General features: G+C 44.8%; 1 protein-coding gene across 9 annotated transcripts in view; it reads left to right on the top strand.

The window, feature by feature from the left end:
- DOCK10 (dedicator of cytokinesis 10) overlaps nucleotides 1–26,587 on the top strand; it is a 136,005-nt gene that overhangs the window by 516 nt on the left and 108,902 nt on the right. For 4 of the 9 annotated variants that reach the window (XM_048954666.1, XM_048954659.1, XM_048954660.1 and 1 more), the window contains exon 1: nucleotides 18,505–18,840. The exons of 2 other annotated variants lie outside the window; for them this stretch is intronic. In XM_048954666.1, coding sequence (XP_048810623.1) covers nucleotides 18,676–18,840 — 165 coding nt within the window. In that variant the 5' untranslated portion in view covers nucleotides 18,505–18,675. Of the gene's footprint in view, nucleotides 1–3,133; nucleotides 3,281–18,504; nucleotides 18,841–26,587 lie in introns of those variants that run through there. 3 more of the 9 variants (XM_048954656.1, XM_048954657.1, XM_048954665.1) reach the window with 2 other exon arrangements.

Consider the following 26,587-nt stretch of genomic DNA (forward strand, 5'->3'; position numbering starts at 1 on the left):
TCCGGCTGGCACGCGGCGCTGCACGGCGCCCGGCCTCGTGCGGCCGCCCCGCTCTGCGCGAGGCTGCGGCTCCATTGGCGGAGCGGCACCGGCGGCCGCTGAGGTTCTCCGGTGTTGGCTCTCGGAGCCCAGCTGGACGGTAAATCGCTCGGGTTCGCGGGCACGCGTGCTCAGCCTTTGTGAATTGTCAGCCGTTTGTTAGGCGTCTATCAGTCGTTCTTGTGTTAAGGTCCCTTTGGACTTTCTTAAAGAGACGTGTTCTTAGAGACCAGTCCCCAGATGATCAAGCACATCACGATGTCTGTGATTTGCGTAACTCAAATATTTTCCTTTTCTAATTTTTCAGGCTAGACAGCTCATTAAGTAGCCTAAAAGGTGGAAAGAGAGAAAGTTGTAAGTGAAATGTCAAAACTCATCAAAGTTGCTGGCATGCAGTGCCTAAACACAAAGCTTTATATCTCCCTCTGCGAAAGTGAGAGCTGATTCCCTGTTCACGTAACTCAGCGGGTATTGCCCACTGCTCTACAGAGCTTTGCCAAAATTGTATGTCCTACATGTCTGTACACCAAGTTCAAGTTTGTTTTCTTTACATCACTGGGCCTGCAGTGCTTTTGCAGGCATCTCCGACTGTCTACGTAAGGCTTTTCCATGCTTCAGACTTGTGAAAACTTGGTAGGGGCTTACTGCTCTCTGACACAGTTTGATGTGCCATTAACTCATCAGTATCCCAAAGTGTTTGGGCAGTCATAGGGCAGCTCAGGATTAGGATTCGGCCCCTGGTCAAATAAAACATCTAACGGTGATAAAGCACTGTGGAGGAACCATCCCAGTAGGGCTGGGCTCTGCCTAGGCACTGTGCTGAGTTGTCAACCTTGGAGCATGTGTTCGAATCCATGTTCCAGCTGAACTGCTGGGTTTTCTGGCTGCAGTTTGAGGGATTTGGGATGAAGTTCTGTTAGGAGTACTTTCTGTTCTGCCACATCTCTGCTGCAAGGATACGAGAAAATTGATGTAATGGGTGAAGCAGATCTGAATGCAATGGTCTGAGTCCCTTGAGGAGAGGTTTGATATGGGTTTGTTGGTTTGTTTGTTTGTTTTTTGGGGGGACTCAGGGTACAAAGCTGTTATCTTCAGGGATAAGTCCCTTCTAGCTGCGTGAGCTCACTCAGGACCAGCAGAGTTGGCTACTGCACCTTCCTGACAGTGCTGGGCATGGGGATGCTGGGACAGATGCTGCTGCAGCAGTTGCTGTGTGGCTGTTGGAGCAAAGCTCCACAGGTCTTGGGTGTTCTGGCTGAACTTATACTGAATTCTTGCACCAGAAGTACTACTCCTAGTAGGAAAAAGCCTGGTGCATTGCACAAGGCATGTTGGTGCTCCCTGCTCCTTGCTCAGGGTGCAGCAGTACCTCGTGTACTCTGAACCTGGCTTGGAGCATCCTGATGGCAGGAGGCAGGTTGTGTGAATAAACGGCTGCTGGGAATTGGAGGAGGTGGGAAGGTAGGGGCAGGAGGCCTTCTGGCATGGCCCTTGTGCCTGTCCTGAGGGGACTGACAGCTGGGCCTCTGCCAGCAGGGTTTGCATCAGGGGCCAGGCGGATTCCAGCAATCTGATGAGAGCTCAAATGCCTGCTGCATGCAGTGTCTCAGGGTAGAGCTGTGAGTTGCATCTTCTACCTTTTTACTGCCTTCAAAAGTATTGCTTTTTCTTCTGTGTGCTTTCCCTTCCTTTTATTTATTTATTTAATTTATTTATGTATTTATTTTTTATAATATATTTATTTGCTTGGTGTGGAAAAAACAGTTGTAAGTATTCAGCTCAGAATTCTGTTTGTAGATAGGAAGAAGTGTCCAAGCAATCAGGGGAAGGAGGTGGGAGGAGAGAAGATGCCTTTATCACTTGGTGTTGTGGTGTGTAAGAGTGGAACTTCTTCAGTGCCCTGCAGAACATGGGAGCAGGGGCTGAGGGTGAACCTGGCCACATGTACTGTTGGGTTTGGTTGTGCATCCTTTACTTGTTATGCAGCCAGGGTAGGACAGACTTCCATGCTCAGAATCAGGCGAACACATGAAATAGCCCTCACAGTAAGATCATGATTTGTTTAGAAGGTACAGTGTTAACTGAGCCGTTCCAAGGACAGAAGTACTTTGGGAACTGGGCTGTGAAAGGGCCCTTTCTTCTGAGGATAGTCTGATGTCTACTGTTTGTCCAGCACAAACTGAAGCAAGGCATTTATACAGGCAGTGAATGTACCGTGTTGTTACAGATAAAATAGGCCGTGTGTGTTTGTACATACGTGTACATGCCCAGTCCTCACAGGCCATCTATTGATCTATTTCTCTGTAGACTTCTTAATGTATTGACTTGTTCCTATTTTCCCTTTTTCCTTGGTTAATGCTGGGATGATAGCCTTGTGGAATAATCCTGGAAGCGCATGCATAGAGTGAGTGTCATGCCCATTTTGGTGCTTGAGGAGAGGGCTTATTCATTTCATGGGTGTAAGGAAATGTTATCTGCAATCTCCCTCCAGTGAAGGTTTTGCTTTTAGGTTTCTGTGCACTTGAGGTGTGAAGGTCTGCTCAGTGTGTGCAGCTTATCAGGTGTATTCGGAGTGTTTGCAGCCTTCCGTGAATGTAGTGCAACACTGAAGTTTTAAACAACTTGTTTAGAAACTTGCTTACACATCTGTATTCCAAAATTTATCTTTAATATCCTTTGCAGCATACTTTACTTCTTCAAAGACAAACCATTACTTATAAGTAGTTTCCTTTACTAGTATACATTTTTTTCAGTTTTGGAGTGCCCGATGACTAATTCTGTAGCTGCTCTCCAGCTGGGGTGTCCCAAGGACACTCGGAGCGGTGTGGAGCTGACAGGGATCTGATCCTTTTCAGCCGGCTCTGGAGCCCAGATGTAAGAGTGAGCCGAGCAAAGGGCACAGACAAGAATGCGCTGTTTGCACATTTTGCAGCTGCTGAACTCCCTCCTCTGCAGGCAGACAAAGAGGCCTGATTCTTCTGCGTAATTCTAGGAACTGCGTCTGAGGCTTGCAGTGAGGATCATGTTGATGCAGAAATGAGGAAAGGGAGATAAGGGAAGAAAGCCTTGGAGAGAGTGGGGAGAGAAGACGGAAGAAACTCGTCTAGAAAGAGTTTATCAAGTGTTCTTCTCACTGGAAAAAATGGGGGAAAAGAGGAAAGACTTTGTAGGGAAGGAGAGGCTGAAGAAGACAATCAAACGGAGGAAAGAAATGAAGAGAGCTGCAAGAAAGATCCATCAGGTTGGTGAATAACTTGTGCAAATAAACCCTGATCATGGAATCCTCGGTCAGTCATCAGAAGGTAGCAAAACCTGGGCACTGTGGTCTAAACCTACGTGTTTCACTGCTGTCTTGAAGCCATCACTTGACTAACACGTTTTAGATTCATGGGAAGTGAGTCAGCTTGAGTAACTCTAAATGATCTCAGCTAATAGAAGCCACAGTAGCTTCTTTTCTCTGCTTACATGCTCAGATAAGGGGTTTGGAGAGGGATGGCAGTAGGAAGGAGGAGAACCAGAGGAACAAAGCCTGGTGTTGCCTTGGGGGAAAGTGGCCATGTTTGGACTGTAGCTTCCAGCTGCCGTTCAGCAGTGCCTGTGTCACTTCCAGAAGTCAAAACATGTTTGTGACTTTCCTAGCACAAGGTCAGAAGGCTCTGAAGTAGTGACATGTGGTTATTACATAAACAACAAAGGCTTACTAACTGTCTATAATGCTTTCCACTTTAGCATTGCCAGTTTCACAAAGGTTAGCAGTACTTTTCTGAAGTGAGATGAGTTTTTTTGATCTATTTTATACCAGCTGTGTATTCTTATGTTAGTGAGCACTGACTTCATCCCTGTCTTGTTGATAAGGGAAGCAAACACAGAGATGAGTGCCCAGGCTCGCACAGTGAATGGGCAGTGAGCCTCATCCAGCTGTCCTGGCACCCATTCCTGTGGTGGGCTCCCCAGCCAAGGGCTGCTCCTCAGCCTGCCCTCTTCTGCTCTCATTGCTGTAGGGGCAGCTTTCCCTCTCCTCTGACCAGTAGGAAGCCAAGAGCTGCCTCCCTTTGTGAGCGTGTTCCTCTGGGAGCAGAGAGCAGTGCTGCAATAGGAGTGCTGAATGGTGACGTGTGCCGGTGAGGCCTTCCAGAGCCTGCCTCCTTCGGAGCTTCAGGCTGTTTATTTTTACCTCTCCGCTCTCTTTGGTATTTTAGATTGGGCTCACAACACAAGGTTATTTTTCCCCCTCTGCCACTGATACATAATGACAAACTAAACACATGGCTTAAGTGCAGTTTAGTAGACTGCTTGTTACCTCCGGCACCTTTGTTTATTTATTTCTCTGCTGATGATACAAGCTGGCAGGAGTCACTTCTCTGCAGAAGGGCTCAGAAACTAGGAAGGAAAAAGAACAACACTATTGCATGTTGAATTACCAATTCGTTCACCGTTAATGAGTGCTTTACTCTATTTCCTTCCCACTGGGGCTGTTGTGCAGTTGGTTTACGTGCAGTACAGAAACTTAGTGAGCTGTCAACGAGACACCGACTTTCTTAATTCCAAGCATAGCTCTCCGCTTCTGAGCTTGTGTTGTGTGGAGGAAGAACAAGGAGATCCATTGCTGACTCTGAAATCAGCTTGCTTGCTCTTCAGTTGTGAGAGTAACTTCAGCCGACTTAAAGCAAACATGATTCTTGGTTACTTTGACATGTTGACCTAAATTAAATGATGTAGATATAATGAAATTTAATGGGTGCAGTGGGGCTGTGTACACCAGAGGAGAGAAAAAGCCTTTCCTTTTGTGCTATTACTTAGGAACAAGGATTGTACAGAAATGTCTATCTCTGAAACTGGAATGACTAGACACGTTTAGCATAGGAAGAAATTACATATTATTTTCAGTTCTGGTTAATATAATATATATTTTTTTTTAACTGACATTTAAATGCATTGTTTACCCATGTACGTTTTCTGCTGGATGAACCCGCTTTCATGTTGAGTAAGCTGATGTCTGTCCACTGACTGATGAATGCTTGTGATCTGTAGGCATAGATCTGAGTTAAAGGCTCACCGTGTGGCAAGCACAGTGGCAGAGGTGGGACGTTTCCTTGTTTATTTTATCTAAGTGATACCCAAAGCCCTTTCACTGTGTGTGAAACGTGTCTGCTTTTATACAAGTTCCTCCGTGAGCTTTACTTCTCTGTTTTTTGTTTGCTAGAACGTAGGCTACCCCCTAGTCTGGGTTAGTGGGCTGCTGTCCGTTATGTGCTGGGCACACATCCTGCACTGCTTGCACCCAGGCACTGTGTGGAGCGTAGGAAGAGGTTAAAGGAGGACAGGGGGACAGCCTTCCACTTCTCTGCCCTTTGGAAGCAAATGCAGCACTCCTCTGTGCGCTCTGAGCAGGCACAGGAGGAAGTATTCCCAATTTGAGTCTTTCAGAGTGAAAGGGATAGGCTGAACTCTGCCTGGGCCGTGCTGATGGATCTAACAGCTTGTCCCTTGAGTCTGTCATGGGGGAAAGCTTTCCACACTGCTGTGCGAGTGCCACGGCACGTGTTGGCCTTGGTGACTTTTGTTACGAATGCCTCCATCCTGTTTCACAGGCCATACATAACACATGGTGTTTGTAGCAATATCTGTATAGACCTTCGTTTCTCTTTGTGCACGTGTGTCTTTTTTTATCTGTTCTTATTTACAGAGTAGTCTCAGGTCTTAAAAGGGGTTTAGGGAACAGAGTTTGGCCATCCTTAGGAAGGAGCTGTTTCTTGCCTTCAAAATTCTAAGCCGTGCTCAGCAGATACAGGAAGGTGCCACAGAGCAGAGCCATGCTGACAGTTGAGGAACTTGGGAAAACAGTCCTGGGTCCCACCCCTAGCATGGTGATTCCACGTGCAGGGAGAAAGGCAGTTATGAGTAACTATTAAAGCTAGTAATGAGCAGACTTTGATATTTATTCCAGAATATGATGTGGTCTGTATCTTTTGTATTCACATACTATGCAATGCATACTAGGATGTGCTGAGCTATCGTGCCTCCGTTGTCAGTATATAGGCACACTTTTTTTCTTCCATTCACGTGTACTTCCACTAGCAATTGCAATAACAAAGCAGAGTGAAATATCAAAACAGTTACTATTTGAAAATAAGTTACTAAAATGCATCCACCTGTTTCAAAGCTCACAACTCATCTTAGGCATTGGTTGCCTTTTACATGAGTGTAGCAGAAATGCAAAGTCACAGCTTGAAGCAGTGACTGAGCACCTGGTGGGCAGGCAGGGCCAACCCGGGGGAGTTCAGGTGCATGGAATGTACCTGAGTGACTGGCAGGGGTAGGGCCAGGATCCACCCCTTCTCAGACCTCATGGAAGGGCTGACAGTGGAGACAGAGGAGACAGAGGGATCTTGCTGGAGATCCCTGCTTACCTGAGGCACTCCAGAGGTAAGCAAATGTTCTTACTTTGTTTCTGTATCCGCTGCTGCAGCCAAAGGCTTTTGCCACCTTGCTATTATTGGTGTACTTTCCATCATGTTATAGCATTATAATGTTATACATGAGTAACATGTTCTTCTGTTTGAGTTATGTCATTGTGTGGTGGTTCTGTTCTGCTGGCACTGTGTCATCAGATGGCTTGTGTTAGGATCAATACTTGATATTGTCATAAGCAGAGTTGCTGTGTGGATTTATCCTCATAGCTCTCTCAGAGTTAGTGAGAACTGTATTTGAGGTTAGTTAGGAGAATTCACTGAACTGAAAATAAAAAAATACATGAGCAGAAACTTAGTTTATCCTCTTTCCTAGTCAAATAACAAACTGATTTAACAGTAATGTTAGGAATTCCCTAATATATACAAAAAGTTGCAGTCTAGGTAGGTGGTAACTTTTCTGCAGGTGTATCTCTCAGAAATTTCCTGCTACTTATTTCTGTGCCTGGCTGTTCAGGTGTTTCTGTACTCTCTGAAAATTATTTATTGCATTTTGCAAGTTCCAATTTCATGTTTCAAGCCTGTTCACTTTAGAACAGGAAAAAAAATGGGCTGGTTTTTATGTAGGAATGCTACCCTGGCCTACTGTGTTGTACGCAGTCACTGCCTCTCTCTTGATTTCCCCATTCTTGCATCTTCCCACTCCCTGCTTCTCTGCCCCCTCGCTCTTTCCAGCCCTTGGTGCTCACTGCTCTTTGTGCCTTTCTCCCACTTGTCTCTGTGCCTGCATGTGTGCCCCTCTGTATGCAGGGCACAGTGTGTCCTTGTCTGGCAGGCACCTATCTGTGCTCACCACCCGTGCCGTCTCAAAATCCGCTGCTTCCAGGAGCTCTGCTTGCAGGATTCAGCACAGCCTCCTCCCTGTTTCTCTTCTCTGCACAGCTCTGTTAGTGTCAGCAATACTCCCTCACCTCCATACTGTCAATGTAATGTCTTTGGGTTTGGAAACATGCTTCCCTCCCAGCTTTAGTATAAGGCTTTACGTTAAACAAATGCTTTTGTGTAGATAATTGCTATTTGAATGCCTGTTCCTTAGATAAAAGATGATTCAAATAGTAGGTAGTGACTCCTCTTTCAAGAATACCTCTGCCATGTCTGCTCACTTAACATGTTTCTGTATCAGTGGCTCCCTGTTCATTGCACACGCAGTATATACAGATGATTACATATGTAGTGGCATACAGTGCAGTGTCTCAACACATCTGTATCAAGCCTATTTTAAAGATACTTAAGCCAATTAAGTAAATAGGTAGCTGCCATGGCTGCCTTCTGTTTCCATGGAGTGACATGACATGCAAGGATTTTGGAAGTATGAGCAGAGATATCTGTGCCAATGGATACTGCAGCGTGCTAGAACAGGCCTGCATGTTCCTGGAGCTCTGATGCTTGTGGGGTTTCTCTTTCCTACCACTGTTTCCCAGTGTGTTTTTCAGAAGACCCCAGCTCCAGATACTAAAGAATCTGGCCAGGGATCCAGGTTGAAAAACGTGGGTTTCTGTAATGCTTGGGAAGCTGTGTAATTGGGGATGGGAGGTAGCAAAGGACTGTTGCAGCTGGAGTTGGAAAAGCTGGGCAACACAACCTCTGGGCCACTTTTGGATGCGGTGGCTCTCACTGCTGTGGCTGCAGGAATGGGAAGTGGGCTGTGTGTGGGCACGCAGGGCCTGCTGTTCTTGGGAGTGTGCTGGTGGAAATCAGCCCCTCTCTGGGCTCTCTAGTGCTAGCAGCATCGCTTCTGATAAGCTGTGCTTGTGCTGCCTGCAGTGGGAGTGGGGCAGCCACGGTGCTGGAGGGGACTGCAAGATGGTTTTCGTGGAAAAGCGCAGCACTGGGGTTTGCCTGATCAAACAGCTGCAGCTGCACAAAGGGTCATGTATCAGCAGACTGTTGGTAGTCAAAAGGATGAAACTTGAAAACAAGAAGTCCTTATGTGTGTGGTACAAGAATTACAGGAATTAAAACTGAAGAAATTAAAAGAACTTCAAATCTTCCCCCTCACATGTTTCCTTCCCTCTTCTTTTTTTTTTTTTTTTCCCTCCTCCTTCCTCTCTGTTTGCTTGGAGGCTTAATGGAAGTGGAAAAACAGCGGAACTTCAGATGTTTTCATGTAGTGCAGCAGTATTTAGGTGGACTAAATGGCTGTATTTAGGGTGAAGAAGGTCATCTCTTGTCTTTTAGTTGTGGCTTCTCAGGGTGAGCGTTCTGCTTACCAATATCTGTTGCTGGATGAAAAAGTGCCTTTATGCCTTTTCTTGCTGTTCTTTGGGAGAGGGTGAGGGTGCATTTATTATGTTTTGGACTCTATGCACCTCCTCCTAAGAGAGGGGAATGTGCAAGGAACTGTCACCAAACTTAGCTTTCTGTATTTTTGCCTTGTGAAATGCTAAGTTTTGTTAAACAATGTGGTGCTCTACATGGCTGTGCCTGTGAGGTCCCACACTGAGATCTGCTGGAAGCCTGACCAATTTGTACACTGTCCTCCTCTCACTCTTGGAGATGCATTCCTTTCTTGAAGAAAAATACACGGAAGCACTGGGCAGCTTATGGTTGTGTTTAAGTAGCTGCAAAAAGAGGGTGGCAAAGTGGTGATGGGCGCCTGGTCTCTCCCTGTGACTGGTTGCTGAATGTGTCCTGCTGCCTATAACTACAGAGTACGTTTTACTGAAATGCTGTCCCGTGTCTTGAGGATGCAAAAATAGCAAAGTGAACCATGACTAGTGAGGAGTAAGGCTTTCTAGTTGCTACTATCATGGCCTTATCTTAGCAGGTATTTTCCCCTTTTTTTTTTTATCTGTAAGATAACTGTAATGAAAACTAATGAAGGGTAAGTGCTGATAGTATGATTATTTTTAGACAGCTTGACAGGAAGTGTTTACTTCTTCCTGTTCTGTTTGATGTTCTGTTGACTTTCTCATAAATATTAACCCAGCTGGGGCATCTGTGTCTGTTGCTACAGTGGGATGGTGATGATAATAACAATAACAAAAGTCAATGTCAGTAGTAGCCGAATTGAAATATCTTCTGTTGCTTTAAATAGATCAAGTGGATTCTGGTTGAAAAAGCACAGAATTTCCTATCAATTTTTATGGTTGCACAGGAGTGTCTTCAGATTTCTAGCTGCATAGTTGGGTTGGAAAGTGGGATTGGCTTTACCCATGAGGTACGGGCTCACACCAACTCTCTTCGGGATCAGATTAAGCTTCCAGCACTCCTGTCCATAGGTGGATGTTGGGTTTCTCTGTGGCCCCCAGTCCAGTGATATTTTGTGGTTAGATTATGTTCTTCCTGCATCCCCAACTAAATTCCCTTGTGGAATGGGATGCTGGATCCATTTTCTCCATTACATTCTTGAGTTATTTATACTTTCATCTCCTGAAAGCCCCTGCAAGTGCTGCCAACAGCCCAGGGGCAGCAGCAATAGCAAGGCAGAGGTGAAACTCTGTAGTAAGCCTTTGCTTCTCACCATGCCTGATTCCTATGGCTCGCTGTCATGTGAACGCTGGCCCTGCAGGATGCTTAGGGCAGTACCTTCTGTCAGGGTGCAGCACACTTCTAGTGATGATATCTGAGGTTTGCGTTTCCCCTTCGAGTCAGATGCTGATGTGTGAGGTCTGAAAGGCAGGAGGTGCCGCTGTGCAGGGTGGGAGGGCTCTCGCCAAGGACTTCTCACGAGGTGCTGTGGTTTCCCTTTCCTGGTGCTTCTGAACGCTGCAGAAAGCCTGCCCCAGTGCTCTCCTCCTTAAATCTCGACTTTTATGATGAGTGATCTTTTTGCATTTAGCATTGCTATGTCCGTGGCAAGACTGAGTGACTGTCACCATCCCTGACCTGCCTGGCAGCCTGTCTTCAGTTTTGCCTGCGTTCCTTTTAGACATAACTGTTCCCAACTCACTCAGCTGCTTGACAAAAGCAGGAATGACAGCAAGGTGAGAGCTGTTGTGTTGGCTGCCACTCTGTGTTGCCTTCAAGTCATCATCGCATTACATACAGAGTGATAAATGATAATTAATGTCTGACTAGAATCTAAGTAGAGTCCTAATTATATGTCGGGGTAAGTTTTGGCAGAAATGAACAATTGCTATCCCTGCATCTTAATTTCTGCCACAATTTCGAGTGAAAGCAGAGTCTGCAAAAAAGGAATATGTTTGAAGGAAATCTGTTTTTCCATACATTCACTTGGATGTCACCAGTTCTAGTGAAAGCTTTGGCAGCATAGACAACAAGAGTGTTTACTTCCTTAAAAAAATAACCAAAAAAATGTTAGGGTTAAAGCTCCAGCATGTAGTCTGTAGCATTTAAATTATTTACAAATGCAGTTGCACTTTCCCAGCTGGAGGTACTTAAGAGCATAAGGCTCTATGGAATGCCTGGCTGCTGACAGAAAGAGTGGCTGGTCCAGGGAGCTGGTGATCTATTTTAAAGCACAATTGCATGTTCAGCACAATTAGAAAACTGATTGCTTCCCTAAAATAAATCAATATGTTTGCTAGCATAAATAATTAAGACTTCTTGAAAAGCAGCATTGGGTTGGTTTTGTTCTTTGTTTTCTATTTGGGTGGGGAAGTCTTGGAAGACTAAACAGAAGGCGTCAACGTTTGAGTACTACCTAAAATAATTAAGGATCCCTTGGTAGTTGGTTTGAGATGTGTCATAACAAAATACAGAGCAACATCACTTCTATGCTAAATTGTTGTCTTTTTTTGTAATGTTCGGGAGATTTGTAAGGACAGGATTTTTTTTTTTAACATGAGTTAATAAAGAACATTAACAACAGATACGATTAAAACTTTAATAGTAACAGCAAATAATTTGCAACCAGACTTTTAATTCAGTAAGAAGGAAAACTGCTTGCACATATGTGTAGTTAGCTTGTAATTTCTGTTCATATTTTAATCTCCTTTGGAGTTCAGTATTAATCTTTCAAAACACACATGTTACTAATCAAAATATTACTCTTCTAAAGATTTTTGCCTGAAATACCCATCAGAAGATGTATGTTTTTTAGTGAATGTGTTACAGCTTAACAAATATAGACCAAACAACTCACATTTGGGCAAGTTTTGCTAATTTTTATGTAGTTGAATGAAGAGCCTAATGGATGTGAATGTTAATTGATACCAGCAACACAGATTCATTAGCTTTGGTTTTTGTATGATTTTATTCTCTTCTGGAGTTCAAGTAAAAGAAAGGGAGTGAAACCCTGTCAGGAGATGTGAAATGAAAAACATGTGTTGCACGGAAAAGCTGTCCAGGGTACGGAGCAGCACAGTGCAGCTCGTTAGATGCTAAAATAACTGCTACTTCATTTGATATTGTGAGCACATTCTTGTGCCATGAAAGAACAAAGCAAGATCACTTCTGAAAAGTGCAGAATGTTTTCTGTTGGGGCTGTTTTTTCCAGCTGGGGTAATGGGAGGTGCAAGCCTCCCTGAGGTTCCAGGTCCACCAGCAGAGATCCTGGGGCTGACTGGCACATGCTGTAAGGAAAAGGATGACTCCTGATGTATGGCAATAGTGAGCACTATGTATCTACATCTCCCATCCCTGGAGACTGCTGTTTGTGCTAGTGTGGGTTTCTGGGAAGAAATTCATCATTTGCCCCATATCCTGAGCTGTAGACGTGTCACAGCTGGGACAAACGTGGCCTGATGAAAAGGGGAAGGGTTGCTTGGTTTGCCCTGCTTGGACCCACCAGGCTTGGGGCTTTTTGAGAGGTGTTAAATAAACAAATACATAACTCTTCCTTAATATTTACATCCTGCAGAAATTCCAGAGTCTTATGATTTGCAATCTCTTCATTTCAGGGGGAAAATTACCATTGGGTTTCTGGATTCAAGATAAAAAGGATTTTATGCCACTGCTAGTGGAAATAATTTGTATTCTTCTTGTGGGATCTTTGCTGTCAGAACAAATGACACGTCTGCAGCTGCTCAGTTTGGGGGTGTGAGATGATGGGGCATCAGCACATGAGACAACACCGGTATCGCAGGGCCCTTCGTGTACAAATTTCACTTTGTGTTTCCCTTTCTTCCTTTATCTGCATTTTGTGCCTCATTTGCCAGCTGTAAAAGGTTATGCTCAGAAATTGAATGAGAATGTTCATTTTGGTTCCTTGCTCCTGGCTGAACTGTTTGCGTATGGAGACTGTCTCAAAGTGAAATTGCCTTGAAATAATAAGCAAGGATTGTACAGCTGACTTTGAGCTGAAAGAAGCCTGATTGGGAGCTTTTGCTCCTTCCCATGTGAGGCTGAAAACAGCCCTCTGCAAAGTGAAATTGTGTGCTCTGAATGGTCAGTTTCCAGCCACTTGTTCCTGCCTTTGTGTTAAGCATTGGCTTGAGCAGCTCTTCCGCTTCGCTGTCAGGGCACAAATCTGGGCTCAGTTTTGCTGGGCTGAATGAGCCACGTTCTGGCAGTCCTGGAATAATGCAGTTTGGAAAGGAACTTCTGGAGAGGATCCAATCCAGCTCGCAGCCCATCCAGCTAAATCAGGCTTCTGGGCCCTTGGCAGGACAAACATTGAGTTGGTGATGATAGGGAGCCCATAGGCCTATAGTGCCTCTGCCAGCTCTTGGCCACCTCGTGGGGAAGCATTCCTGTTATGCACCCCTGGGTCTCCCCTTGTCATGGCTTCTGTGTGGTGCAGCTCATCTCCTGGCCATTCTGCTGTGGCTTCTTTGTCCAACACTCACATCCTGTGTGTGAGCCCAGCCTTACTTGGTACTTCTGATGGAAGTTCTTTACAGAGTTTCTCTCCATACGTGTTTATTTGTAGTGCTGTCAGACACTGCACAGCTTCTGTATATTATACTTTTCATCAGATGTCAGGGTGAAAGAGGAGAAAAGAAACCAATGTTGAGGCACTAGCACATGCAGTGCCAGGCAGCATTCCTGTGGTCAGTGTGCCTCTGTCCTCCCAGCTGTGATGAGAAATGCCTGCTGCTCATCAGTGGTCAACAAGGCTTTACACACACGGTCATTTATTTCATCTGCCTCGCTCTTATTATGCAGCCAGAGAGCAAAGGGTCTGGTGAATCTGTCTTTCGTGTGCTCTTCCCTAGAGGGTGCCATCGTCCCGCGCTCTGCAGCCAGTGCTCTGCAGCCAGGAAGTGTGCAGCCCTGCCAGGTGTGCTGCCAGCACCTGCTAACACCAGGAGGAACGGGGCGGCTGAGTGGGGTATGCCTCTCCTGTAGCCACAGACATATACTGCTCAGTGGGACGCTGTGCTCGCTCTGAATGCTGCATTGAGAACTGCTTGTGTCAGAGATAGTTTCAGCAGGAGGAAATGTGGTTTTGAGATGAGGTTGTATGTATATATTCAGAAACTGCACTGACCGTTTAGCAGAGTGAATGCTTCCTCCCCAGTTTGCTAAGCAGTCACTGGAGGATGAAAACTAAAGAAATGCAAAAGTCTGTGTCCTTCTGACCCTACATTGCCTTGGGAAGGCCACATTCGCAGTGCTTCTGGCAGTTAACTGTTTTGAGGCAGCACTTTGAAACACAGTGTTTTTGAAATACAATGTTTTGAAATGACTGTAAGCCCTCAGATAGAGGGCGTGCGAGGAAGAGAAGGCACTGATGTTATTCATGGCTTTAGCAATCAACAGTGCATCAATCCTTCCTCTGAAATGAGAGTATGATCCCTGTGTGTGTGCTAAAGCTCCTTTCCTCAGTGTGCTTCCAGGGGTTCAGACCAGCAAAGCATAGCATCCTGTCTGGGCTGGGGAAAGTGCTGGGATGTGGTGGTGTTGGAGGAGAGGACGGGGCAGCTCCTGAGGAGGGATCCATGCGCACTCCTGTCCTTCCCTTGTGGCCTGACAGCAGCTGAGGGCAGGGAAACAGTACTGGAAATAGTGCCGTGAGGTTCTGCTGCAGTGTGGTGTCTGTCTGCTGCAATTTCATGCTTGCTTTAGAGACGCGGTCACTGCAAAAAGCTTGAAAGCTTTCAGTTCATACTGTTCAGGCATAAAATCTGATTGGAAAGGAGACGTGTTGATGATGAATTTATTTCATCGAGCAGGCTGCTGTGAAGACTGCATCTTGGTATACTTTGTAGGCTTGGGTGCTGATTCCTTGGGAGCTGGTGAGGATTCCGTGGTTGTTTTGAAGCAGCCAAGCATGAAGAGAGCCTTTCAGAGCTGTGTACATATTTTCCCTCTATTTTCCTTGCTAATGCCTCCAAGCCTCTAAGAAAACAAATACTGACTGCAGACAAGGACCTTTGATGTGTCTGAGGAAAATTCCCTTTGCTAAAAGATAATGTCAGCTCTTTTGTTTTGGGAGCGTGAGGTGGGTGATAAATTGTAAGGTGCTGAGAGGTGACAGTAGCTCACCAAAATTTCAGTGACCTTCATCTGCATCAAGGTAGAGTGATACTTTTGCTGTTGTAACTTGCTTGAAATGCTTGCCTGCTCCTGCTATGAGCGAGGCCTTTCCTGCAATTTTTCTGTAACTGAGTCTCTGCTGTCTTTAGTTCTTAATGGCTTAGGACTCTGGGGAGGCAGGCTGCCGTCAGCACAATAGAGGCGTTCACCTAACACTGCTGTGTAGGGATCTTCAAGCTTCAAAGGCTTCTGCAGAACTTCTCAATGCACGTCATGTAGACATAGAGGGGCTGTTGTTTTCTGGAGAACTTAAATAACTAAAATATGCATGCCGTCTTCATGGCTGATCAGCTACAGGCAGAGGGCTCTCTTTGCTGTGGAGAGAGTTAGTGTTTCCTTTGGGAAGGATCTCCTCCATGAGGTGTCTTCTAATTAAAGCTCTCATCTGATGGCCAGTGTACTGATAAGCTATCTCCTTTTCTTTCATTCAAATGACACAAATTCAAATTACATAAAAAGAGGGGGAAAAAAAAAATTAAAGGTTGTGGAAACGAAACAAATGTGGGGTGCTAAAGAGGTATGTAATAGAACTCTAAGGAAATATTTGATAGTATCTTTATAAAGTCTCTCTTCCTGCAGAAGCGGAAGAGCAGGAGCACTGCAGAAGAGAAAGAAGCCAGAGTTTGGAAGATGAGGGGTTTATACCTTGCTGCAGGACTCTTGCCAAAGTCAGTGTACCTCTGGCATCTCTTCCACATGGAAGCTGAGGCTGGATGACGGATAGCTGCTAGCTCAAGAATGCAGATGCCTTTGGACTGTGCTTTCTTATCACAGACTTAATGAGACATGGCAAGTGTGACCCACTTCTGCCACTGCACAGCTTTGCTGCTGCACAGACCTGGCCGTTGGAGCTGCCGAGGACTGGGTCACTGAAATCATCTGGGTTAAAAGAACTGTCTTGCCTCTGCATCTTTCAGCTACTTCTTTTTCAAATGGTGATATCTTTAGTGGTCCGCTTCCCAGCCTCTTCTGTGGGCTGTCATAGAGGGGTTACTGCTGCTTGAGCATTGCCAGTGTGAGTGGTGGTGAAGAGTGGAGGGAGGATGGGCAGTGGGTGGCTTTGAATGGGGGTTTTCCTGAACTAGCGTTGTTGCCGGAGTTTTCAGAATGGGGAACTGAGGCATTGCTTGCACAGGTGAGGATTTTGCTTCCCAGAGGTTTTCAGTGAGTTTAGCTTCTGGATTAAAGTGCTAATTATCACAAAACAGTGCTTGATGTTTCATTGTAAGAGTAACTAACACCGTTAATGGTGTGTAAACATAATGTATGTTAATGAGATCCCTACATCTAAAAAATAAGTTTATGTGGGAGGCGGGCTCCAGGCATTTTTCATGGGCTGGGAAGTTTCCTTTCAAAAGGTAGGTCATGTTTCTGTGAGACTTCCTTCAGAAGTGTTTGGGTTTTTTGTTTCTTTAGTTCCTCAGAGGCTGGTGGGCTTTTGTTTGTTGTTGTTTTTCTGTGTGCTGTAGCTGTTTTTTTCAGCTCATGAGTTTTGATGAGGCCTGGAAAGCCAGTTTTAGCTGCCTTGGGCTTGTGCAGTTTACTTGGTTTTGGACTAAGCCTTGTTTTAATTTGGTACGAGATGCCGTGCCAAGATTATGTCATTCCTTCTTGTATCTAATAATATCTTAATCCACAAATAATTGTAAGGAAGTCACTTAGACCACTGTCAGAGAAGAATTTCAACCAAAGACAACTGAAATGAATGGGATTCTTTTCTGAGAGCAATGCAAAGCTTTGGGTCAAGGCCCATGGTGCTATCCCATGTGCGTGTCATTTGTGCTATGGAAACCCAGTGTCATAGAAATCCCTGCCAGCCCTCCCATCTGAGCACTGGGGAGTAAAGACGCCTTACAGGCGGACGTGAGATGTGCCCCAAGGTAGCAGAGCAGTTGCCATAACAGCCAGCAGCAGACATTATGCAGGAAGTTATCCAAGCCCGTATTGATGCTGCTGGAATTAGGGCAGGAATTTAGCTCTCCCAAGTTGCTGCCAAGTGTATCTTCTGTGTGGCCAAGGTGTCAGGCTCAGTTCTGGAGCAGTAGGGAACTGATGGCAGTGCGAACAATTGCAGCAGGCGGGCTGCTGGTTTGGTGCAGAACTTGTGCAGCTGTGCCACTGTGCTCATATAATCGCATTAGATGAGTCAAACTACCAAGCATGCCACACAGCCTGCTCTGTGAGGTACGCCTGTAGAGGTGGGCACGTCAGTATGCATGTGAGGGCTGAGCTGGGCAGGTCTGAGGGCAGGCAAGCCCCATAGCTGGGTGGGTTGTGCTGCTACCTGTACTAATGCACTCAAAGCCATTAACTCTAAAGAAAGGCAAGAAATAATGGTAACGAGTGTATTACTTTTAAAGAATATATTTGTTTTTTTTTCTGGCAAATGCTTTAATTACAATTATGTCTTTTGCCAGATTGCTAAGCCATTAAACTCTAATCAAACCCAGAAGAAAATACTTCCACAGAGTGCTTTCAGTGCACCTCCTGCCCAGGGTTGTAAGAAGGAGCATTACTTACAGGGAGCACAACACCACCACTATAAGGCTGCGTGGAAATTGATGACAAACCTTCATTAGGAGTCAAAGGCTTTCGATGTACAGCAAATACATTTTTGGATGCACTTATAATCAGGTTATACATATGAGCTTAAAAGCCACTTCTCTGGAAGCCCTATAGGAAATTGTTAGTTTTCAAAGCGTGTAGGAGAGATCCATTTCTGTATATGTATTTAGCGCTAACTTCCTCTCACGTGCTGTTACCTTACACTGCACACCATTAGCCTGTGCTGTTTCCAGGTTGGTCATGTGGTTTCTAAGCATCCCTGGCTGCTTTCTGAGCAACTTGTCGAGCAGAGGCTGCTCCTGCTGCTGCCTGCAGCTGCCTGGATCCCCATGGATAGAGCACAAACACACTTTGCTTTTAGTGCTCCTGGAAGGTTGCTGGTTGTTCATTCACCGTGAGACCCTGTTAGCAGAGACCCTCCTCAACACAAGCCTCCTGTGTGGATGTAAAAATGTATTACTCTGCAGAACAAATGCATGTGTGGGAACACACAACAGCTACGCTATTGAAAGGCATTTTGGAGCTGAACACTGCTGGCTCTCACACAGCCACGGCTATGTTAACATGAGCTGGATGAGCCAGTCCAGATTTTTTTTTTTCCCCTTGTTACATTTACAACTCAAATGAGCTTGCTGTGCTTCGGAAAACTGCAAGAAGTGAAAAGATTACAGTCCAAATCCCTCAGTGAGCATTAGTATTTTCAGCGTTAAAACACCAAGTATTTTACAGGCAGCATGCTGATAATGAGGGCTAATAACTTTCCAGATGTTTGCTGTTATTGTCCTACATATGACTCTTTTTTTTTCTAAGGTATGCAGAGAGATCTTACCAGTTGTTGTTGGTGTGTGTGCAGCAAACAGCTGGTTTGTTTGAACTTGGAATTTTAATACTTTCAGTTCCATGAAAGTGGGATGGGAGGAGGCTCACTGTACAAGAGAGGGAGTGCATTTTCTCGTGTGAATTCAGAAGCAGTGAGAGGGAGGGACAGGGTGGAAAGGATCATAATACTGCGTGTGCTTCAGTTTCAGTGGATCAAATCTTTCCTCTATCTGCATCCAAGCTATTCGGTTGTGATCAGATGATCAGAACTCAAGGAAGCGATTGGAGAGCAAGCTGGCTGCAGCTGCACTGTAGGCTGTTTTCAGGGACAAGGAGCCACTGTTTTTCAAACATAGCGTAAACATAGAAGTTATATTGTAGGCTTCAGGATGCAGATATGGGTTGTGCTGCCAGCATTGTTCTGCTTCAAGCCTTTCGTTCTGTGGTACAGAGGAACTGTCCACATATTTGTAGACGACGACGGCGAGAGGAGTTGTCACATGAAATCCTGCCACTGGACAGTGATGAGGAAATGAGCAGACCCAGGACTCTCATCATCATGGTACAGTATACTTTGATCAGCAGAGAGAGTTTGCAGAATTATTATTACAGATGCTATCTGATTTGTTTTCTTTAACTGTGCAATTGGACAAATTGACAGGCTATTTGCAGCTGTGGATCATTTTGCTGTGGGTTTGCTGTCTGTTCACAAGCACAGCTGAGTTGTTACTTTAATCTCAGACTGAAGCTGTGAGTTGCACATAGGCTGCATGTAAAGGTTGTGCCTGGTTAATTTGTGGATGCATTTTGTTGATGTTTGTAAGAAGAGCAGTGTTGGAGCCCATGGTTGTGTTTTATCTCAGACTTGAAAATCCGAACAACAGACAGCTTGGAAAACATTTGCTAAGTCTGCTCATCATTAAAAACAAAAGCAAAGTCAGAAAATAGGCAGAGAAAACTTTACTTTCCCCTAGGATGTGGCTGGAATTTATATCAAGTTGTTTGCAGATAAGCTCCCATATTTCTTTGCTGCAAACTGTTTTCAGCAGGATCATGTTTGCAGGCTCACCCCTTCCTGGTTGGGCGAGTTCCCTCAACTCAGTAAGGAGTCTTGCTGTGTTAGGGAGTTGTTTTCTCTTGTGATTGAATGGGTTCATTTTTATTTTGTGGTTGAAATATAAAGAGCGCTATGGCTCCATTAGGAGTAAGTGACGAGGTTGTTCTCATTACAAGTCATTATTTCACAATGGAGAATACATTGACCCCAGTTACTGCTCCTTGCTGAACACAGGTATAACGAGCATCACCAGGCCCTGAAGTGGCTGGGGTCTGACATGGCAGTGAGTTTGTGCTGCTTGGTTCTCACATGATGAAAACATTATGAAGATACCAGAGATTGTATTTGTCAGCTTACCAGAGCAATCGTGTACTGTTTGAGCTTCTGAAATTGTTTGGATTTGGTTCTTTTTCTGTAAAGGATGTTATAATGAAGTCTGAATTACATCCTCTGACACCTCACTGTACTACACAGGGCAGTAACTTGAGTGGGTGGTGGTAACATCAGGGAGCTTAATAGCTGTCATGAGGTCTGGCAGTGGTTTGGGTAGAGCCTTGCTGCCTGTGGAGGTGAGTATTGCCGTCATGGCAACTATAGCAGCTAGAATCTGATCCAAGTGTGCTTTAACTATCAGCTGAGGGTATTGCCCAGGTATTGCTACCAGGTTGTAGCTACTGATCACGTAAAGGGAGGCAGCAGGTTTTATCTCTGTGAAGCTGATGTTCAACTGTCCTCTGCTTCAAAATCTAGTACCTATAAAACAAACATTATACTCCCCAACTTAATAGTGAAATAAGCAATCTCAACCACATTTAAACAAACAGTTGCCTCCCTCCCAGTGGTAAGCTCAAGAATAGTGAGTTCAGAAAGGTCTGGAAGAAACTGCAGCATGAATCATCTATGCAACTTGCTTCAGCCCTTGCAAGAAAAGGGCAGGTTGGGGTTCTGGCAGGAAGCAACACCCCAGTACCTGAATGTGGGCTGTCTGCAGCCTGAGAAGATCCCATGTAAGTCCTTGGATGGGGGCTCTGAGCAGCCAGCCCTCGCTGTGGGGAGTCCCTTCTCACAGTCTGCAAGGCTGGGGGTACTCAAGGGTCTGCCACCCATTGCCTTTGCTCAGAGATACACCTGCCTGTTGTAATAATGGCACAAGGAAATGAGGGCTTTTGCAGCAATTGCTAATGCACTGGTGCTTGTTCTACCCTTTCCCAGGAGGTCTGTGTGGGCTCCTTTCCTCCCCCAGCTCACCTGGAGAAGGGGAGGATGAGCAGCCCAGGCTGGCTGTGGGGCTGGTGCTGTCTGGGCCAGGTGTGTCAGGGAAGAGCTGCTGGCTTCAGAGCGCTTCTGCAGTAGGAATAAGTGGTCCCATTTCCACTATAATTCATGTGTGACTTGAAAGAGCAGCGTGATAAAGAGGACTGGGGGCTACTGCATCTTAATAAAGCATGTGTTACACTCCTAACCATTTTTCCCTTTGGTCTGTTGTAGATCATGGAAGTTTATGCCTGGAAAATACAGTGAGACAATTATGTAGGCAAACAGAAGAGTATTTAGTTCAAAACGTCATTATTCACATTGTGCAGATGCCAGAACCTAAGCTGATCTTAAATGAGATTACTGAGTTTGCAGGTCTGAGGGAGTGAGTATGGCCAGAGAGGTGGAGGATCCCGGAGCGCAGTGCCTAAGGTGCCCTGAGGCACCCAGCTCTCTGTAGGCTCCTGGTGGTCCCCTGGAGCCAGGAGTTGGACTTGGTGGTCCTTGCGAGTCCCTTCCAACTTGGGATGTTCTGATTATATGAGGAGTTGGCACTTCTGCCTTTCCAGGCTTCAGACGAGATGGCCTGTCACTTAGTAGCCGGTGTGCCATGGGTGCGTGCCTTCTACTGTGTGTTAGTGTGTAGTTTCAATTTTGGATGATTAATGGTGTCCTGTTTATGAATGGCATTTTTTAAGTCCACAGCTCTGCTGCAAGTTCTCATAAGTTTGCATGCCCTGTAAAACAAAAGGAAAATCCAAATGTTGCCTTGATACAGAGAGCAATCCTGAGGAACAGAACAGCAGTTTAAGCTAAAATACTTGGAGTAAGTATGCGGCACGGCAGCTACGATGGGTGATAAAAGGAGAAGCAAACAAATTTCAGCTGTTGCTGGTCAACCACCCAGTAAGCACTGCCTGAAAGTTGCAGGCATCACAGCAGGTATTTCTAGAGTTCTAGTCCTTATTGAAAAGGGTGAATGATGTCTTTGTCCACCATTTTTTTTCTTTTGCAGTTTGTTAGTTTAGAAAACTGGTATTTCTTCTTGGCAAGATGGGTTGATAATGTTTTAAATCCTGACTGGATCCACAAAGCAGGGAAAAGCTGTAAAGAAGATAAAGATACCTGTAAGTCCTCTGTCATTGAGTATGGTGTGCCATCTTGGACAGAATCCTGGGAGATAACGGAGACACATAAAATAAGTATCCAAACAGCTGCTAACTAGATGTGTAAGTTGAATTGATATGTTCTACACTGAACAGACCGCCTTGTTATTTTCTGTACTGTTAAGAATATGTCTTTAAGAGCTGGTTTTCAAAATAAGACTGTGGGGTAGTGAGGCTTCAGATGTTAAAAACTTACGAAGACTGAATGCAAATGACTGTATATACTGTTTCTGAGAGGGGGAAGAGAAGGAGGAGGGGAAAGGAAGGGGCCTGAGGAAATAAAATACAGTGCTTAGGGCTTTGTGGTACTGTTTGCAAATAGAGTACTAACACTTAGTGTGACACTCTGCATTTGGAACTTGTGACTGGAAAAGAAGTCAAGCTTTATTTAGTAGGTCATTTATTGTTTTCTTTTCACATGATTTATTATGAACGTTGGCAGCTGAGATTTGTGTGGAAGATAAGAGCAAAATGTGAATTATCCCCTCCTCCCTTGGTACCCAGCTACGCAAACACATGGTAAAATGTTTTGCGTTTTAAACAAGATGTTTTAACTTGAAGTGACATGTAGCTTGAATTCAGCAACAGCAAGGTGACGATATTACTCTTTGTATTCAGTTTTTCATTTCTGATGAGAGTCAACCTGCAGAGATTTACTCTCTTTGTTCCAGTAGTGGAAGCGTAAGAACTTCTCCTGTTGCACAAATGCAGGCTAGCTTCTCTGCTGTCAGAGCTCCTTCTCATGTCCCTTTGTAAATGGAAGGTTAGTCTTGCAGGCTAGCAATAGAAAAGATGAAAGTATGGCTTTGAGTTTTCTTTCTTGACAATTTAATAGTGACAGTTGTGCCATATACCTACTGCTGTATGCCACCAATAAATGGCAACTCTATAAATCCTTTAGAGATTCCACTCACAGCTTATTGATTTTATAGGAGTTAGGCTGGTGTGCACCTAAATGGAGAGGTCAGTCTTAGGTTTACCTCTGTGAGGTGAAGGACCTTCTTTTATTCTGATGACTTAAAGGAGGAGTATCATTGGAGAGCCAAATCACTCAAGGCTGGAAGGCTGAAAAGAAATATTCAAAGTAATTCTACCTTCCAACTCAAGTCAGAAGCTTCAAAATGAAATAATGTTATTGTCATTTAAAAAGGTATTTGTCTTTATTTGATCTTAATCAACTTCCACTTTGACATTTGCCTCATTGGGAACAAATAAAGACCTGCACTTGAATAACGTTAGTAAAGAGAGGAATAGCTAGAGTGATGCACAAAAAGCAGTTCTAGTTCAAAAATGTGTTTTTGCAATAGTTCTTGTTGTATTTGTGACTTCATTCTTGTGTCTAGTGCTATGCAGGCCTGCTGGTAAAGTCCATAGCCATGAACTCTCCCTTTCAGTGGGTGTACCCCAGTGGCAGTTGGTGGGGCTCAGTGCTATGGGGATGGTGTCTTCCTCACTTCTTCAGAGCAGTGTGTGTATTCCTGGGCTATAATGTTTGGTTCTGGCTTTTACCAGCTTAAGCAGCAGATGTAGCTCTGGGTATAGTTTCTTGAGTACAGACAGGAACAAGCCCAAAATGGGATTTGTTTTCATTCTTGAGAGCAATGCAGTAACGTTTAAAGTATCCAAATAATTGAAAAAGTGATGGCATAATACCAGCCTTTTTCCACTGAGCAAGTCTTCTCCATCTGACTTCAATACTGATTAGATCTCTGTCTTGAGGAACCATATATAAAATATTGCTCACCTCTTGTTAATGTTGCAGTGATGTGTTTAGCATTATAGTATGTGGGATTAAATATGAATCTATTAACTGTGTTCTTATGGCAGCTATGAAGTGTGTGGATTCAAAATAATAAAGCAGGTGATGAAAGCATTCTTTTACAGAAGAGGATATTTTTTTCCCTTTTTGCAAAAGAAGCAATTTATTTATTTGTAAGCAGTGCTTCCCAGAAAGAGAAGGGTAGGATACAACTTAAACATATATGGATAAGTTTCTGCCAGTAGCACTCATTGGGAGTCCTTCATGAAGGTTTTGTGGCTTTATGAAGTTGAGATATGTGCTCAGAATGCTTCCTGGTAGAGAAGGTTACCTGTGGGAAGGTGACTTGATGAAAGCCAAGAGAATAAAGAGAAGAAAGAAAAAGGAAAAAATAAAAAACAACCCACAGCCTTTGGCTTTCAGCAGCCTCACTGCTTTGCACGTTAAGCACGTTTATAAGCAAATCTGTGCATGCATGTCTCCATCTGCTGCAGTTCTATCTGGGGGGTGCTGTATGTCATTCTGCCTGATTCTACTTCTGATGGGCTGTACCAAACACCAGCCTTATGTGTTTCCCTGACTGTTTTGCTCCTCCATTCTTTTTTTTCGGTTGAAGTATTCTCCGTTTTACAAAGGAAAACAGAAGAGTTGAGAAGGAAATTCCAATGACCTTGTCTGGTCTGGGATTCTGGAATTGGGTGTCTGGTTGTAGAAACCTTAAAATGTTTATGGTGGTGTATGTGAGAATATACCAAATCAGGTCTGTGTGCAAACGTTGCATTTGTTTGTCTGCTGGCTGGGCTGTGTGGGTGGTTTAGGATGACAATGTATAAAGAAGGACTGGGAGCACTAAAGCTGCCTGCTGCTGTATCTGCTGAGAAATAGTGTTATCCCATGCTGATCAAGCTCTGTTACGGGAGCAAGTCCCAACTTGTGTGGCAGGTTGGGGCAGCACGAAGACCCACAGTTACCTGTAGGAAACTGACTTGATGAAAGCCAAGAGAATAAAGAGGAGAAAAAAGAAAAAGGAAAAAAAAACCCACCAACCTCTACAGCCTTAGGCCATCAGCAGTTGAGATGTGTTCGTAAGCCAGCAGGACGTGGCAATAGCCCCATGGTGCTTCAAGCACACAGCCAGCATAGCTCAGGGGTTTATATGGTGCTACCTGCAAGCATCTGCAGCTGGAGGGGCTGAGGTCTGGAGGTGAGCAGCAGCATGGGGCAGCAGGGCTTTTGTTTTCTATGCGGTGCTGTCTTGGGACCAGGCTTTGGTGAGCTGTGTGCAATAAACTGCAGTTGATTCAAAAATAGATTAAGCTCCTACTTCCTGAAGCTGCATCAGTGTCCATCCTCGCTCTGTGTCTCCTGATGACATTAACCCACTGATGGCTGTGGCACTGAGAGCTGCCTTGGCTTTATTTCTGCACAATCGTAGAGACAGAATATCATGAGTACAGCTGATCTGGATCTAAATGCATATAGCTGTCCAGCATCTGTTTCCAGGCCTTTGGCTACAAATGTGGGGATATTGATCTACCTGGGAGCAGCTGTGCTGAGAGAGCAGGGCTGGTGCAGGGTGGCCCTGCTGAGGGACAGGCACGTAGCAGGGAAAGCTGTCATGGCAAAGGGTGTGTGTGAGGGGGAATGACTTGAAGATGAGAGAAAAGCCAAGCAGAAAACGCTGCTGCTCCCCACCTGAATTGAGTTAGGCATGTACTGTTGAACTTGGGTAAGATTTGATTTTTGAGGGCAAGTAACTACTGCAATATGTTGACATAGCAACTGCTCTCCTACTGACAGCCCTTTTCCCTCCCTGCTTGTTGTTTCCAAGAGTTTTGGTTTTGCTCTACAGTAAGTGTTAGTCCTTCTAGCGATGTTCATTCTCTCTCCCTTCCACCCACCCCTCCTCCCCCAGGCACTTCTCTCCCAAAGTGAGAGAAGTCTTCAGCTTTGACTTCTGGATAAACTCTATCCATTCACCTCCCTGTTAGTTGGGAAATCTGAATAGTGGTTGACAAACAATTCTTGATATTTTCCACTTCCATGGATTTTTTTTTATTTTTTTTTATTTTTTACAACAGTAATTTTAACGCCCTTGGTCTAAGCTTAATTTGAATAAATTAGAATTCCAGTTCAGGCCATTCAGATGCTTGCCTTAAGCAAAGTTTCATTGCTTGTGAGAGGGCGGCGGATATCTCTGAGTGTCTCCATGATTCATAGTCTTCTATATGTAAGAGTTGTTTGATTTTAATGCACGTAGCTTCTGTCGCTCTGTAGCCTCTCCAGCAACCTCTGAGCAGCAAGGTGGGGTGATGCAGTGCAGTCCAATAGGAGCCACTGCACCTCCCTTTCCCCCAAAACAGCTGCTGAACCATCTCATTTCAAGCCTGTGTGGCTGCTGATAGTCCCAGGCTGCAACAGAAGGATAAACTGAGCAAGGCACTGCAAGTACATCCGTGCTTTAAAATGATGCGTGGGTTACTCTATGTGCTGTAACGCCTCATGCAGATAGCCTCCGTGATCTTCTTTTCCATCACATCCCAGGAGAGTTATCACCTGACTTCTAAAGGCTCTCAAGAGATTCTGTCTTCTAGATTCCATTTCCCATATCATGCAAGCTTCTAATGAAAGGCATGGCTGCTTTTTGACTGTTGGGCATCTACTGTCGGTTCATGGGTGCATGCCATTGAGCTCCAGGTTGCAGTATCTCCAGTAGCTTGGATAAGTGGACAAACAGGTGATTTTAAGGTGCCTTAACCAAAGAAATATCTGTAAATGCAAAACCCAGGATTTCATTTCTAAGGCTAAGCAACCTTTCAGCACATTTGATCCTATCAGCTAGCACTACCTGGCAGCTCTGCTTTTGTCAGTGTGTGAAATGAGAAATTAACTCTGCTAAGGTTCTCAGGTAACTGAATTCTCGCATGCTGCAGTGCTGCTGTTTCAGGAACACAGAAATGATCACAGTGTCATTGCAGTGTCTGAACCTAAGGAAAGCAGAGGGCGCAGGAAATGCAGGAACCATTCCTTGTCCTCTGGGTTTTGAATCACTTCCTGGAATAACCAAGCTTTA

This window comes from Lagopus muta, chromosome 9, assembly GCF_023343835.1.
Source record: "Lagopus muta isolate bLagMut1 chromosome 9, bLagMut1 primary, whole genome shotgun sequence".
In the NCBI taxonomy this organism is placed as follows: domain Eukaryota; kingdom Metazoa; phylum Chordata; class Aves; order Galliformes; family Phasianidae; genus Lagopus; species Lagopus muta.